At 41.6% G+C, this 15441-nt stretch overlaps 1 protein-coding gene across 1 annotated transcript in view; it reads right to left on the reverse strand.

Annotated features, from left to right (window-relative positions):
• The window catches only part of LOC135525661 (A-kinase anchor protein 6-like), a 277280-nt gene that overhangs the window by 252669 nt on the left and 9170 nt on the right, over positions 1-15441 (reverse strand). The window contains 1 exon segment of the mRNA XM_064953416.1: positions 780-1031. Coding sequence (XP_064809488.1) covers positions 780-1031 — 252 coding nt within the window.

The following is a 15441-nucleotide window of genomic DNA, read 5'->3' on the forward strand; positions in this document are numbered from 1 at the left end:
GAAAGACCAGTTACAGAGGGAGATAGAACGATTGGATATGATTATTAGAGGATCCTATCCACAAGGATGGAGAATCTTTAACACTAGTTGTTATTGTGTGTCTTCTGAGAAGAAATTCTGGGCTGAGAGCAGACAGGACTGCAGAGAGAGAGGAGCAGACCTGGTGATCATTAATAATGAAGAAGATCAGAGATTTATCAACGGAATTAATGCAGGAGTATTTGTCTGGATTGGTCTGTCTGATTCAGAGACTGAGGGGATCTGGAAGTGGGTGGACGACACACCACTGACCACAGGGATGGACAGCCTAATAACCTTGGGGACCAGGATTGTGTGGAATTCAATAGCCACTGATCAACCCCACTATCGGTATGGAATGACAAGGTATGTTCCATTCCACTGCATTGGACCTGTGAGAAATAAGATTCCCACACTGTATACTGCCTCTGTTTAAGTTGTGTTATAACAGTCTGATGTTATGTGGTAGAGTAATATTGTTGGTGTCAAGCCACTCAGAACTATATTTGGTAGAGTGGGTCACAGCGTCAAGTGTAAAATTGCATAATACAGTATGTACTCTTATTTCTCTAAATAAAGTGAATATCATACTGTACAAATGCATCTTTCAATCAATTGTTTAATATGCTACTGTCATGTTGTTTTTTGTGCTTATGCCTATTCAATAAATCATTGAAACCTGAAAAGTTTTCATGTTTATTGTAGGATAGCGAGAGTTGTGTAAAGCACATGCCATGTTAGGGAGGCTGTTAATTATTAACCTGCTGGTGGTCCTGGGAGAAGGCTTGCAGGATGTCTGTCTGTCGGGTGTAGTTTCCGTTGGAGTCCTGGAGGCCCTGCAGCAGCCTCTCCTTCAGTACCAGGACAGAGACACGGAGCTGGTGCCACAGGAGCTGCACACTGCGGATATCCACAATGATGTTCACAGAGTAGGACAGCAGCTTCAAGGAGAACTCTGTCTCCAGCAATGCATGGATCTGCTCCACATGGTCCGAGATGTCCTCACAAATGTCCTACACACACACACACACACACACACACACACACACACACACACACACACACACACACACACACACACACACACACACACACACACACACACACACACACACACACACACACACACACACACACACACACACACGGGAGAGATGGGACAAATGATAACACTTACACAAGCCTGGCATTGAAGAGATAATTATTGTATTTTTACATGCTTAACTACTCTGAAATAAACATACACGTTATCTTGACGCTCTACAGACTGAAAAGAGAGCAGACAGACATGATTGTGAGTCTCACTTAGGGCTGTTGCGGTCACCGTATTACCGGCGATCACGAGTCATGAAGGCAGTCAAATTCCATGTGACCGTTTAGTCACGGTAAATAGGCTTCTCCAAGCTTGGATGTTGCTGATAGTCATTAGCAGCCTACCAAACTTGCTAATTGTCTGTTACTCAGCACTCTAGTGTCCCTCTAATCACTCTGACATCAATGCAAATGTATTTGAAAATCTAATCAAACACTTCATGAGAGCTCATGAGCTCATGTTGTGCAACATTTCAATAGGCTATACACATTTGCACGAGAAAACAGAGTGATGGCCTCTACTAAAAAGAGGAGGATCAGCTTTCTATAGGCTTGGCCTACAATATTTATTTCTCAACTTCCCTAATATTAAGCACATTGCTTATATTTACAACAGGAGTATAGTCTACCTGGCTGGCATGAAAATAAACCACAGGAAAAGCTCCTCCATTTGCTACTTAAGTGCATCGATAAAATGTATGATACATGTATGATAATGGTCAATTCTAAATCAAAACAAATTTCACACATATATTATTTAGTATATGTAAAGACAAGATTAAATCAAGAATAGCCTGATGGGTGACAATATTAGCCTATCACTTGTGAATTATATATTATCACTTGTCAGTGAAGCCAGCATAAGAAACAATTCCTTTTTTTTGCGCCATTTTTTAATCATAGTCACACACCTCATGTAGCCTAGCCTATTTGTTTAATTAAGGTTTGTATCACAACTCAAGTGGCCAAATATAAAATTAAGCACATTAACCCATCCGCGGTGTGTCTGTCTTCACTTGTAGCCTGTGAGAAAGACCCAATCCAATCATGTGATGGGAGAAGTGCATAACTGCCACTGGACACAAAAGGCCTGGACTTTTTAGGGTGCATTACGGCCACACAAAGGGGATGCCCGTCGTAAAATTCTAGACATGATCAAGTGCTTGTCAAATTGTGAATTTGTGACTGATTAAGTATTTACAGCCTGCACAAAAAAACTAAGCAGAGGTCATGCCTTTCAAGTGACTTTTTTCAAATCATTATTAGAGTCGCATCATGCATCCTTAGAATGTATTAAAAATCCAAACATATAGTGGAACGTTTGTAGAACAACTAAAGTCACTTTAATAACTCTAAATGAAGCATATGGGAATAACTATTTATTTGTTAAACCGTTCAACACAGAATAGCCACATGTGCGCACTCCCTCAAATTGTTTGGGGAAAATATCCTTTCTATTTTACTCAGCTTTTTTCAATTGTATTCTTCATACTATAAAATAATGCCATGGGGCGGCAGGGTAGCCTAGTGGTTAGAGCGTTGGACTAGTAACTGAAATGTTGCAAGTTCAAATCCCCGAACTGACAAGGTACAAATTTGTCATTCTGCCCCTGAACAGGCAGTTCCTAGGCTGTCATTGAGGCAGTTCCTAGGCTGTCATTGAGGCAGTTCCTAGGCCATCATTGAAAATAAGAATTTGTTCTTAACCAACTTGCCTTGTTAAATAAAGGTAAAAAAATCTTGTCTGCTAAATGAACTAGTGTAGCCCAAAGCCATTTGTCATAGCCAGATCAAGGACAACTCTGGGTATATTCTTCAGAAATGGACTACATTTTCTCCATATCATGGTTCTTTAGACATGTCTAAAATAAAGTATGGATTTATTGTGAAGTTGTAGGTATATTACAGTACATGTATTTATTAGACTTTTTAAAATGTAGACAGTCCAAAGGTCAGCATCAGTGGCTTCTAGGCTGTGTGGAAGCCAGGAAATGCTAAATCTGTTTATGTTAATTAACGGTCAAATACAGTGAGAACGACGGTTATTTGCTTGACAATCACTGGCTGACAACATTTTGTGACCACCACAGCCCTAGTCTCACTGCCAGTACGTTAAAATCAGAACCAAGTGACGGCGATTAAGTCATAACTTCAATGTTAAAAAATATGAGTCAGTTTCACATGGAGGCAGGGCCGGCCCGCAGATTGACAAGGGAGGCATTTTCTGAGCTAAACTGACCAAGATGCACCTCCAACAACACACAAAACCTCACATAATTCTGCCCAAAAACAATGACAGCCCTGCAGGGTTGGGTAGGTTACTTCCTAAACGTAATCCGTTACAGTTTTCTAGTTACCTGTCCAAAATTGAAATCAGTAACATAACTTTTGGATTACCCAAACTCAGTAACATAATCTGATTACATTCAGTTACTTTTAGATTACTTTCCCTTAAGAGGCATTAGAAGAAGACAAAAATGTATGTTACCAATTGAACGACATCTATTGCAGGATAAATCAATGTTAAAGTTTACATAGCTGGCCATATATGGATGTTACATTTTACTTTATGGGTTGTTTATGGAGGTTGCTTCTAACCCATCGTCTTCTACTAAATACAATAATATGATTCAGTTATAAGTTATATATTTACATTAAAAACCAAAATATAATTCCAGTCAATCCAATAAATGTTATACCCCTTGATCTTCAAGAATAGGACTTGGAAATATGGAAGTATAGACTTGCCAAACTGTTTTACCTGTGCATAAACCAAAATCGAAGGACTTATTAGCTAGCCCTACTCTGTTGTTTATGATTTTGTAGTCATGGAGGACTCATTGAGCTCATTGATTTGAGTCTAAAAAGAAATTATATGCTCATGGAATGGCATGCTTTGAGCACTACTGAAAAGTTATATTTATGTGAAAAATGAATGCCATATGCTGCATTTGCTATAGGCCTATTGTCTACCTTTTTGTTGGTGACACTTTGATATCTTGATAATATGCAGCTGTTTAAAGGGCAAATCCACAGATTAAACAATAACAAAAAATGGTAGGCCTGCCTCTGTTTTGGTAAAAAACACTTACGGATGGGCCTGGGGAAATGTAACCACTCTCAGATTAATAGACAGAGCTGTGGATGCAATGACTGACCATCCATGATAACACAATGTTTTAACCATGTTATGAGGCTATACAATGTTTGTTAACATTTACAATGTTTACAAACATTGGAGAGTGTGACAGTTGAACTAAGCTCATGAGGCATTTATATTCTTCAATAATCAATATTATATATATATATATATATATATATATATATATATATATATATATATATATATATATATATATATATATATACATATATATATCCAAAAATGTGTAAGTCCAAAAATGGATGTAGCCACCACAGATTGCCCCTTTAAGTCTATCAAAATGAGATAGATGTTGTTTTTTATCAGTATTTTGTTCCATAGGCTGGGATCCGTACTATGCAGCTGTTGCAAGAGCACATTTTTCACTGGCTGTCCACTGGTTTCAAAAACAATGATTGACAGGCAGCTTAAACTTCTTGAATTCAACCATTATTGGGGTAAAATACACATTTAGATTTGTGAACAGTCATCCACAGCAACCACAATCCGTAAGGTGCAAATAGCTAAATGAGAGAGCAGCAGTGTGATTCACATCAATGCGCAATGTACAGTTGAAGTCGGAAGTTTACATACACCTTAGCCAAATACTTTTAATCTCAGGTTCACAATTCCTGACATTTAATCCTAGTAAAAACTCCCTGTTTTAGGTCAGTTAGGATCACCACTTTATTTTAAGAATGTAAAATGTTAGAATAATAGTAGAGAGAATGATTTATTTCAGTTTTATTTCTTTCATCACATTCCCAGTGGGTCAGAAGTTAACATACACTCAATTAGTATTTGGCAGCAATGCCTTTAAATTGTTTAACTTGAGTAAAATGTTTTGTGTAGCCTTCCACAAGCTTCCCACAATAAATTGGGTGAATTTTGGCCCATTCTTCCTGACAGAGCTGGTGTAACTGAGTCAGGTTTGTTGGCCTCCTTGCTAGCACACGCTTTTTTAGTTCTGCCCACAAATGTTCTGTAGGATTGAGGTCAGGGCTTGTGATGGCGACTCTAATACCTTGGCTTTGTTGCTGTCACACCCTGACCATAGTTTGCTTTGTATGTTTCTATGTTTTGTTTGGTCAGGGTGTGATCGGAGTGGGCATTCTATGTTACATGTCTAGTTTGTCTATTTCTATGTTTGGCCTGATATGGTTCTCAATCAGAGGCAGGTGTTAGTCATTGTCTCTGATTGGGAACCATATTTAGGTAGCCTGTTTGGTGTTGGGTTTTGTGGGTGATTGTTCCTGTCTCTGTTTGTTTTCACCAGATAGGCTGTTTAGGTTTTCTCACGTTTGTTTGTTTGTTTGTTTGTTTGTTTGTTTGTTTGTTTGTTTGTTTGTTTGTTTGTTTGTTTGTTTGTTTGTTTGTTTGTTTGTTAGTTTGTTCATGTGTAGAGTCTTTATAAATTAAACATGAATAGAAACCACGCTGCCTTTTGGTCCGCCTCTCCTTCAAGTCAAGAAAACCATTGCCCCTGTTGTCCTAGAGGACTTGCTCTGGAGGTGAACAATACACAGTTGTTCTAAACCATTTTGCAACAACTTTGGAAGTATGCTTGGGGTCATTGTTAATTTGGAAAACCCATTTGCGACCAAACTTTAACTTCCTGACTGATGTCTTGTGATGTTACTTCAATATATCCACATAATTTTCCTTCCTCATGATGCCATCTATTTTGTGAAGTGCACCAGTCCTTCCTGCAGCAAAGCACCCCAACAACATGATGCTGCCACCCCTGTGTTTCACGGTTGGGATGGTGTTCATCAGCTTTCAAGCCACCCCCTTTTTCCTCCAAACATAATGATGGTCAATATGGCCAAACAGTTCTATTTTTGTTTCATCAGACTAGAGGACATTTCTCGAAAAAGTACGATCTTTGTCCCCATGTGCAGTTTCAAACCGTAGTCTGTCTTTTTTATGGCAGTTTTGGAGCAGTGGCTTCTTCCTTGCTGAGCGGCCTTTCAGTTTATGTCGATGTAGGACTCGTTTTACTTGTGGATATAGATACCTTTGTAAATCTTTCCTCCAGAATCTTCACAAGGTCCTTTGCTGTTGTTCTGGGATTGATTTGCACTTTTCACACCAAAGTACGTTCATCTCTAGGATACAGAACGCGCCTCCTACCTGAGCGGTATGACGGCTGCGTGGTCCCATGGTCTTAATACTTGCGTACTATTGTTGTACAGATGAACGTGGTACCTTCAGGCATTTGGAAATTGCTCCCAAGGATGAAAAGGACTTGTGGAGGTCTACAATTTATTTTCTGAGGTCTTGGCTGATTTATTTTGATTTTCCCATGATGTCAAGCAAAGAGGCACTGAGAATGGTAGGCATTGAAATACATCCACAGGTACACCTCCAAATGATGTCAATTAGCCTATCAGAAGCTTCTGAAGCCATGACATCATTTTCGGGAATGTTCCAAGCTGTTTCAAGGCACAGTCAACTTAGTGTATGTAAACTTCTGACCCACTGGTATTGTGATACAGTGAATTATAAGTGAAATAATCTGTCTGTAAATAATTGTTTGAAAAATTACTTGTTATTCACAAAGTAGATGTCCTAAGCAACTTGCCAAAAATATAGTTTGTTAATAACAAGAAATTTGTGGAGTGGTTTAAAAACTTGTTTTAATGACTCTAACCTAAGTGTATGTAAACTTCCGACTTCAACTGTAGAACAATAAGTGACGTCCGTAACGCCGTAGACCACTGCTGTCGTCCTTAACGTTTATTCAAGTTGATTCATCTTTGGATGCCGACAGCAGTCGCACCATTGGATGACATAGCTTGGACTGTAGCCTACAAAAACCTATCCCTGCTGTTTTCCCGCGATCCATCAAACACATCTGGTGAGTCATCATACTGGTCTCTGACTTGTGGTCAGACTCGCTCAGATGGAACAAACTTAAACTTGCACCTTTTCTCAATGCTGTTTTGAATGTCATTGAGAAAACAGAGAAGTGTCAAAGCTTTTTTGCGCGAACATCCTTTCTGAATTTAAAAGTAATCCTCAAAGTAATCTATTTTTTCAAAAGTATCTATAATCTGATTGCAATATTTTTGCTGGTAACGTAACGAATTACAGATAACGTTTTTTTGTAATGTAATCTGTTACTCCCCAACCCTGTCGCCCTGTGATAAAAAGTCCCCACTTCATCACAGCCAGGGGCGCAAAACATTTATCTTGTCCATTCCCAGCAAGTCTCTCTAGGGTGCTGTTGGAGAGACGCATCGCTGCGGCGCTCCACCAACATTCCACCAACATTCCGTCAAAAAAAGAATCTTAACATAAATCACGTAGCAGATATAGCATACGGTAGAAAGACTTTGTGGCCTTTTCTGTAGTCTGGAGATAAAATGTATGACAATGTAATAAGACAGAAACTTGCAGGTTTCTCCAGTCAAATAGCCTAACCAAAATGGCACTCCAATCAAATACAAAATGCACTGACATGTTAACAAACATATCCTAAAAAACAGGACAGGTCAAAGCAAAATGGACAATATTGAATGGACAATCAGGCTACTCACAACTGCTGTCAATGAGTTTCATCCCATGGGGTAAATTGTCATGATCAGTGGTTTCAAGTTTGTATCGATCATTTTTATACGAGCTGATCATACCAACATACATGTTTCAGACAAAGTAGCTATAAGCTGCCTGTGTAATCACACTGAACAATCCTTGGCATTCCACTTACACACTTGGGGTTTGGACACTAAAACAACAACAAAACATGGGTTCCTTACTCAGTTCATATCTCAGTCATCAAGTCTGCCCCATTTACTTATTACAGGCTAACTCAATTACAGCTAAACTATTACAGCTAAACTCAACTTCAAAACACTCTCCTGCAACCCGACTCACCAATTTAAAAAAAATAAGTATAATCCAGGCCCTGCAGGGCCTAGCTTCACTCCTATTCCCCAGGCGCTGATGACTTCTGTAACCGTAATAGCCTTGGTTTAATGCATGTTAACATTAGAAGCCTCCTTCCTAAGTTTGTTTTATTCACTGCTTTAGCACACTCTGCCAACCCGGATGTTCTAGCCGTGTCTGAATCCTGGCCTAGGAAGACCACCAAAAATGCTAAAATCTCCATCCCTTACTACAACATTTTCAGACAAGATAGAACGGCAATCTACTGCAAAGATAGTCTGCAGAGTTCTGTCCTACTATCCAGGTCTGTACCCAAACAATTTGGACTTCTACTCTTAAAAATCCACCTCTCTAAAAACAAGTCTCTCACTGTTGCCGCCTGCTATAGACCATCCTCTGCCCCCAGCTGTGCTCTGGACACCATATGTGAACTGATTGCCCCCCCCCCCCCCATCTATCTTCAGAGCTTGTGCTGCTAGGCAACCTAAACTGGAACATGCTTAACACCCCAGCCATCCTACAATCTAAGCTTGATGCCCTCAATCTCACACAAATGATCAATGAACCTACCAGGTACCACCCCAAAGCTGTAAACACGGGCACACTCATAAATATCATCCTAACCAACTTGCCCTCTAAATTCAACTCTGCTGTTTTCAACCAAGATCTCAGCGATCACTGCCTCATTGCCTGCATCCGTAATGGGTCAGTGGTCAAATGACCTCCACTCATCACTGTCAAACGCTCCCTGAAACATTTCAGCGAGCAGGCCTTTCTAATCGACCTGGCCTGGGTTTCCTGGAAGGATATTGAGCTCATCCCGTCAGTAGAGGATGCCTGGTTATTTAAAAAAAATGCCTTCCTCACCATCTTAAATAAGCATGCCCAATTCAAGAAATTTAGAACCAGGAACAGATATAGCCATTGGTTCTCTCCAGATCTGACTGCCCTTAACCAACAAAAAAACATCCTATGGCGTTCTGCATTAGCATCGGACAGTCCCCGTGATATGCAACTTTGTGTTGCTTCCTGCAGCACAAACTCAAAAAAGTTCTGGGACACTGTAAAGTCCATGGAGAATAAGAACACTTCCTCCAAGCTGCCCACTGCACTGACGATAGGAAACACTGTCACCACCGATAAATCCACTATTGAGAATTTCAATAAGCATTTTTTTACGGCTGGCCATGCTTTCCATCTGGCTACCCCTACCTCGGACAACAGCACTGTACCCCCAAGCTTTCCCCATTTCTCCTTCTCCCAAATCCAGTCAGCTGATGTTCTGCAAGAGCTGCAAAATCTGGACCCCTACAAATCAGCCGGGCTAAACAATCTGGACCATTTCTTTCTAAAATTATCTGCCAAAATTGTTGCAACCCCTATTACTAGCCTGTTCAACCTCTCTTTCGTGTCATCTGAGATTCGCAAAGATTGGAAAGCAGCTGCGGTCATTCCCCTCTTCAAAGGGGGGGGGCACTCTTGACCCAAACTGCTACAGACCTATATCTATCATACCCTGCCTTTCTAAGGTCTTCGAAAGCCAAGTCAACAGACAGATTAACGACCATTTTGAATCCCACCACACCTTCTCCGCTATGCAATCTGGTTTCAAAAAATCAAATCAAATTAAATTTTATTTGTCGTATACACATGGTTAGCAGATGTTAATGCGAGTGTAGCGAAATGCTTGTGCTTCTAGTTCCGACAATGCAGTAATAACCAACAAGTAATCTAACTAACAATTCCAAAACTACTGTCTTATACACAAGTGTAAGGGGATAAAGAATATGTACATAAAGATATATGAATGAGTGATGGTACAGAGCAGCATTTCAGGGATGAGCTCAATATCCTTCCAGGAAACCCAGGCCAGGTCGATTAGAAATGCCTGCTCGCTGAAATGTTTCAGGGAGCGTTTGACAGTGATGAGTGGAGGTCATCTGACCGCTGACCCATTACGGATGCAGGCAATGGTTGAAAACAGCTGAGTTGAATTTAGAGGGCAAGTTGGTTAGAATGATATCTATGAGTGTGCCCGTGTTTACAGCTTTGGGGTGGCATTTCAGAGCTGGTCATGGGTGCACCTCAGCCACGCTCAAGGTCCTAAACGATATCTTAACCACCATCGATAAGAAACAATACTGTGCAGCCGTATTCATTGAACTGGCCAAGGCTTTCGACTCTGTCAATAACCACATCCTCATCGGCAGACTCGATAGCCTTGGTTTCTCAAATGATTGTCATTTACAAAATAGCCTCCAATACCCTACTCAATAAATTGGATGCAATCTATCACAGTGCCATCCGTTTTGTCACCAAAGCCCCATATACTATCCACCACTGCGACCTGTACGCGCTCCTTGGCTGGCCCTCGCTTCATACTCGTCGCCAAACCCACTGGCTCCAGGTCATCTACAAGACCCTGCTAGGTAAAGTCCCCCCTTATCTCAGCTCCCTGGTCACCATAGCATCACCCACCTGTAGCACTGCTGGAGCAGGTATATCTCTCTGGTCACTCCCAATGCCAATTCTTCATTTGGCCGCCTCTCCTTCCAGTTCTCTGCTGCCAATGACTGGAACGAACTACAAAAATCTCTGAAACTGGAAACACTCACTAGCTTTAAGCACCAGCTGTCAAAGCAGCTTACAGATCACTGCACCTGTACATAGCCCATCTATAATGTAGCCCAAACAACTACCTCTCCCCCTACTGTATTTATTTATTTATTTATTTTGCTCCTTTGCACCCCATTACTTATATCTCTACTTTGCACATTCTTCCACTGCAAATCTACCATTCCAGTGTTTTACTTGCTATATTGTATTTACTTCGCCACCATGGCTTTTTTTTGCCTTTACCTCCCTTATCTCACCTCATTTGCTCACATTGTATATAGACTTATTTTTCTACTGTATTATTGACTGTATGTTTGTTTTACTCCATGTGTAACTCTGTGTTGTTGTATGTGTCAAACTGCTTTGCTTTATCTTGGCCAGGTCGCAATTGTAAATGAGAACTTGTTCTCAACTTGCCTACCTGGTTATATAAAGGTGAAATAAATAAATAATGATGAATGATATTTGATATATTTGATATAAAACAAAGGGGAAACCCAGCACATATGAAGCATTCTGACAGCATGTCAGTACAGTGACACCCAGGTTAATACTGCAGACAGACTGGTTGGTTGGCCTATCTCAGTAGCATGATAAGAATGTCTGTCTAAGCCTGCCTGACTCCCACCCTGTCACCATGGTGCTGAGGACTAATGCAGGCTGGGACGGGCAGGGCCTTTTATTATTAAAAGACTAGGACCGCCCCAAAAAAAAACAGACAGACAGTTGGGCTCCTCAGTCGGTTTTAAAACCTCCTCACCATCAGCTCCACTGTTTAAAAAACCTGAGTCATCTCATCTCCTAGAGAGCCACCTCTTCTTCCTCCTTCCTCTAGTTTAAAGGACTATGGTGAAGTTGTCCCTAGACGCTTGTCTTGGGTACACATTTAGATTTCCCATTAACAGTTAAGGTTAGGATTTGGGGAGAGGAAGCTGATGCTAGATTTGTACCTAGGGCCAACTTTACCCCAGAGCCTCTGAAATTACAACAGCACATGTTTGACAGCATGTGTTTAGTCAGGCTATGGTTGACCTTTACCCCATCTGCCAGTCCTGGGGTGAGATTTGGGGAAACTTGGAGTTGTGACCTTTCTCCCCTCCCTCAGTCCTGGGTCAGACTTGGGGACAGTGTTGGGATCAGCTGCCGGCTCACTATGACAGATACCCTCCTCCTACCCAACACTGACAGACTTCCTCCTACACAACACTGACAGATTTCCTCCTACACAACACTGACAGATTTCCTCCTACACAACACTGACAGATTTCCTCCTACACAACACTGACAGATTTCCTCCTACACAACACTGACAGATTTCCTCCTACCCAACACTGACAGACTTCCTCCTACACAACACTGACAGACTTCCTCCTACCCAACACTGACAGACTTCCTCCTACACAACACTGACAGATTTCCTCCTACACAACACTGACAGATTTCCTCCTACACAACACTGACAGATTTCCTCCAACACAACACTGACAGATTTCCTCCTACACAACACTGACAGATTTCCTCCTACCCAACACTGACAGACTTCCTCCTACACAACACTGACAGACTTCCTCCTACCCAACACTGACAGACTTCCTCCTACACAACACTGACAGATTTCCTCCTACACAACACTGACAGACTTCCTCCTACCCAACACTGACAGACTTCCTCCTACCCAACACTGACAGACTTCCTCCTACACAACACTGACAGATTTCCTCCTACACAACACTGACAGATTTCCTCCTACACAACACTGACAGATTTCCTCCAACACAACACTGACAGATTTCCTCCTACACAACACTGACAGATTTCCTCCTACCCAACACTGACAGACTTCCTCCTACACAACACTGACAGACTTCCTCCTACCCAACACTGACAGACTTCCTCCTACACAACACTGACAGATTTCCTCCTACACAACACTGACAGACTTCCTCCTACCCAACACTGACAGACTTCCTCCTACCCAACACTGACAGACTTCCTCCTACACAACACTGACAGACTTCCTCCTACCCAACACTGACAGACTTCCTCCTACACAACACTGACAGACTTCCTCCTACCCAACACTGACAGACTTCCTCCTATCCAACACTGACAGACTTCCTCCTACACAACACTGACAGACTTCCTCCTACCCAACACTGACAGACTTCCTCCTACCCAACACTGACAGACTTCCTCCTACACAACACTGACAGACTTCCTCCTACACAACACTGACAGACTTCCTCCTACCCAACACTGACAGACTTCCTCCTACCCAACACTGACAGACTTCCTCCTACACAACACTGACAGACTTCCTCCTACCCAAAACTTTGACAGATGCCCTCCTAACCAACACCAGACCCTCTCAGGAAAGACTCTCTCCTCAGTCAATTTGAAAGTTGTTTACATCAGAGTGCGTCAAGGTTTTCAGGACATTATAATAACACAGTAAGTTAGGCTTCATATAGATCAGGAAAAAACTGATGTGAACATGCATCGTCTCCATAACAACTGGTCTAACAACAGAACATGGCTCTGGTTGTGCCAGCAGTGGTTTTGGTGCGTCCTGATCTCTAAATAACATGGCATCTCTCAATGTAGGTCAAGCACATAGCCACTGCACCGATAACCATGGTCTGGGATCCACTCAACTCTAAAATAAACAGACTACAGTACTGGATCATAGGGGAAATGGCTTCCTAGACTATTCTATTCTCCCCCCTTCTATGCTGCTGCTACTCTCTGTTATTATCTAAGCATAGTCACTTTAATAACCCTACATGTACATATTACCTTGATTACCTCGACTAACTGGTGCCCCCAAACATTGACTCTGTACTGGTACCCCCTGTATATAGCCTCGCTATTGTTATTTACTGCTGCTCTTTAATTACTTGTTATTCTTATCCCTTACTTTTTGGGGGGGTATTTTCTTAAAACTGCATTGTTGGATAAGGGCTTGTAAGTAAGCATTTCACTGTAAGGTTGTATTCGGCGCATGTGACAAATACAATTTGATTTGACATATGTAAAAAGATCAGAGAAGGATCATTAAATGTATCTGCTGTTTAGGTCCTTCAGCAGCAGTCCACCTCCAGCTAACAGCATACTGCACTGTGTGATACAGCAGTGGTCTATTGAAGCCATTCATTTCTGACAGCTAACCTGCCAGTAGAACATATAAGGCGTAACTATCATATTGCAGTGTTGTTAGCTATGCAACATGTCCTATTATCTAACCACACATTGCTAAAAAATGCATACATATATGTATGTAACCTTAAAATACACAGCAGATTTCTTCATAAGATACAGGCAACACATGAAGCATTAAAGACAACCCTTCAAGGTGAATACCCTCAGGCTCTGGTTAGCATTTTAAAAAGTGTTGAATTATTGAAGCTACTTAAAAGAGACTCATGACATTTCACTGCTGCTGCTCAGGGGTAAAGTACTGTCCTACTGTCACTGTGCAGCATGCTCACGACTGGCTTTGATGACGAAAGCACACACACACACACACAGAGTTTTGCTCACTAGTATAAAGTCCACTGCAATTGAGATAACAGTAACCATTGTCAAGAATATCTATTCCAGCTCAATCATTGTCCAGAGGTCTCTTTACAAAACAAGTCTTGTTCAAAGAACATGTGCTAATACAACCCACTAATTTACAATTCCTTCACATACTGTCCAAATCCAACAGTTCTGGCCAGCCTTACCAGTCACAAAGTTCATTCAAAGCAAACCAGTACAGTCTAGCTGTGTTCAGTTGCTCCGACAGTATCAACCAGTACAGTCTAATGCTGTATCTCTCTCTGACAGTATTAGAGCTTGTATCTCATGTAGAAGGTACTGTTTGGTGTGAGAGGGCTCCCTGCCCTCTCACAACACTAGGGGGGCTATTTTTTGATTTGACTTCACCCTCTTCTCTGAATTAACCCCGCAGCCCCCTCTCTCTGCCCAGCCATGGGGCAGCTGCACCCCATGACTGAGTGTTGCCCCCCACCTCTGCCCAGTGGGTGCAGGTGCCACAGGGGGCAGTGGGTTGGGCATCAGACGAGTCAGTCATTTCTAATTCACAGTGATTCTTGTCCTTATTTGTTATATCATTTATTATAAAAAAGTTGTTGCAACACTTTGGAAAACGTTAATGCAAAATGGCAGTATGCGACAGCAAATTTCTCTTACCCTACAAGACGTGCAAGCAATCCTGATAAATATTTTGAAGTCTTTGTACATGCTATATTTGCAACAACAAAATATTTCGCAAAATGTTTGTATTCGGTATCATCAGTATTTACGCTGTAACCTAACCTTACCTTTGTGGAGCCTGCACCTGATAGGGTGTGAATGTTGCGTCTGGTGGCTAAGTAAAAGGTATGTAGCTAGCCACACTCCATATTCCACACTCCCAATAACTAGCTGTGAGGTGGCCCCATCCCCCCAGGGTGTGATCTGCATGCTCTCCTGTCCTCCCCAGGCTCCACCAGCCTTTACCAGGCCTGCCTAGCCTAGTGTGGGCATACACACACACACACACACACAGAGATGGCTGAATTCCTGGGATTCTCTGCGGCGCTGGGATTACATCACTAGAAATACAGTTTTATAAACAGCTGCAAGTCACCTCCCTGTGTGCCTAAACACTGATCCATTCCAGATGAATAAATAAATAA

The sequence above is a fragment of the Oncorhynchus masou genome, chromosome 32 (genome assembly GCF_036934945.1).
Source record: "Oncorhynchus masou masou isolate Uvic2021 chromosome 32, UVic_Omas_1.1, whole genome shotgun sequence".
NCBI classification, from domain to species: Eukaryota; Metazoa; Chordata; class Actinopteri; order Salmoniformes; family Salmonidae; genus Oncorhynchus; species Oncorhynchus masou.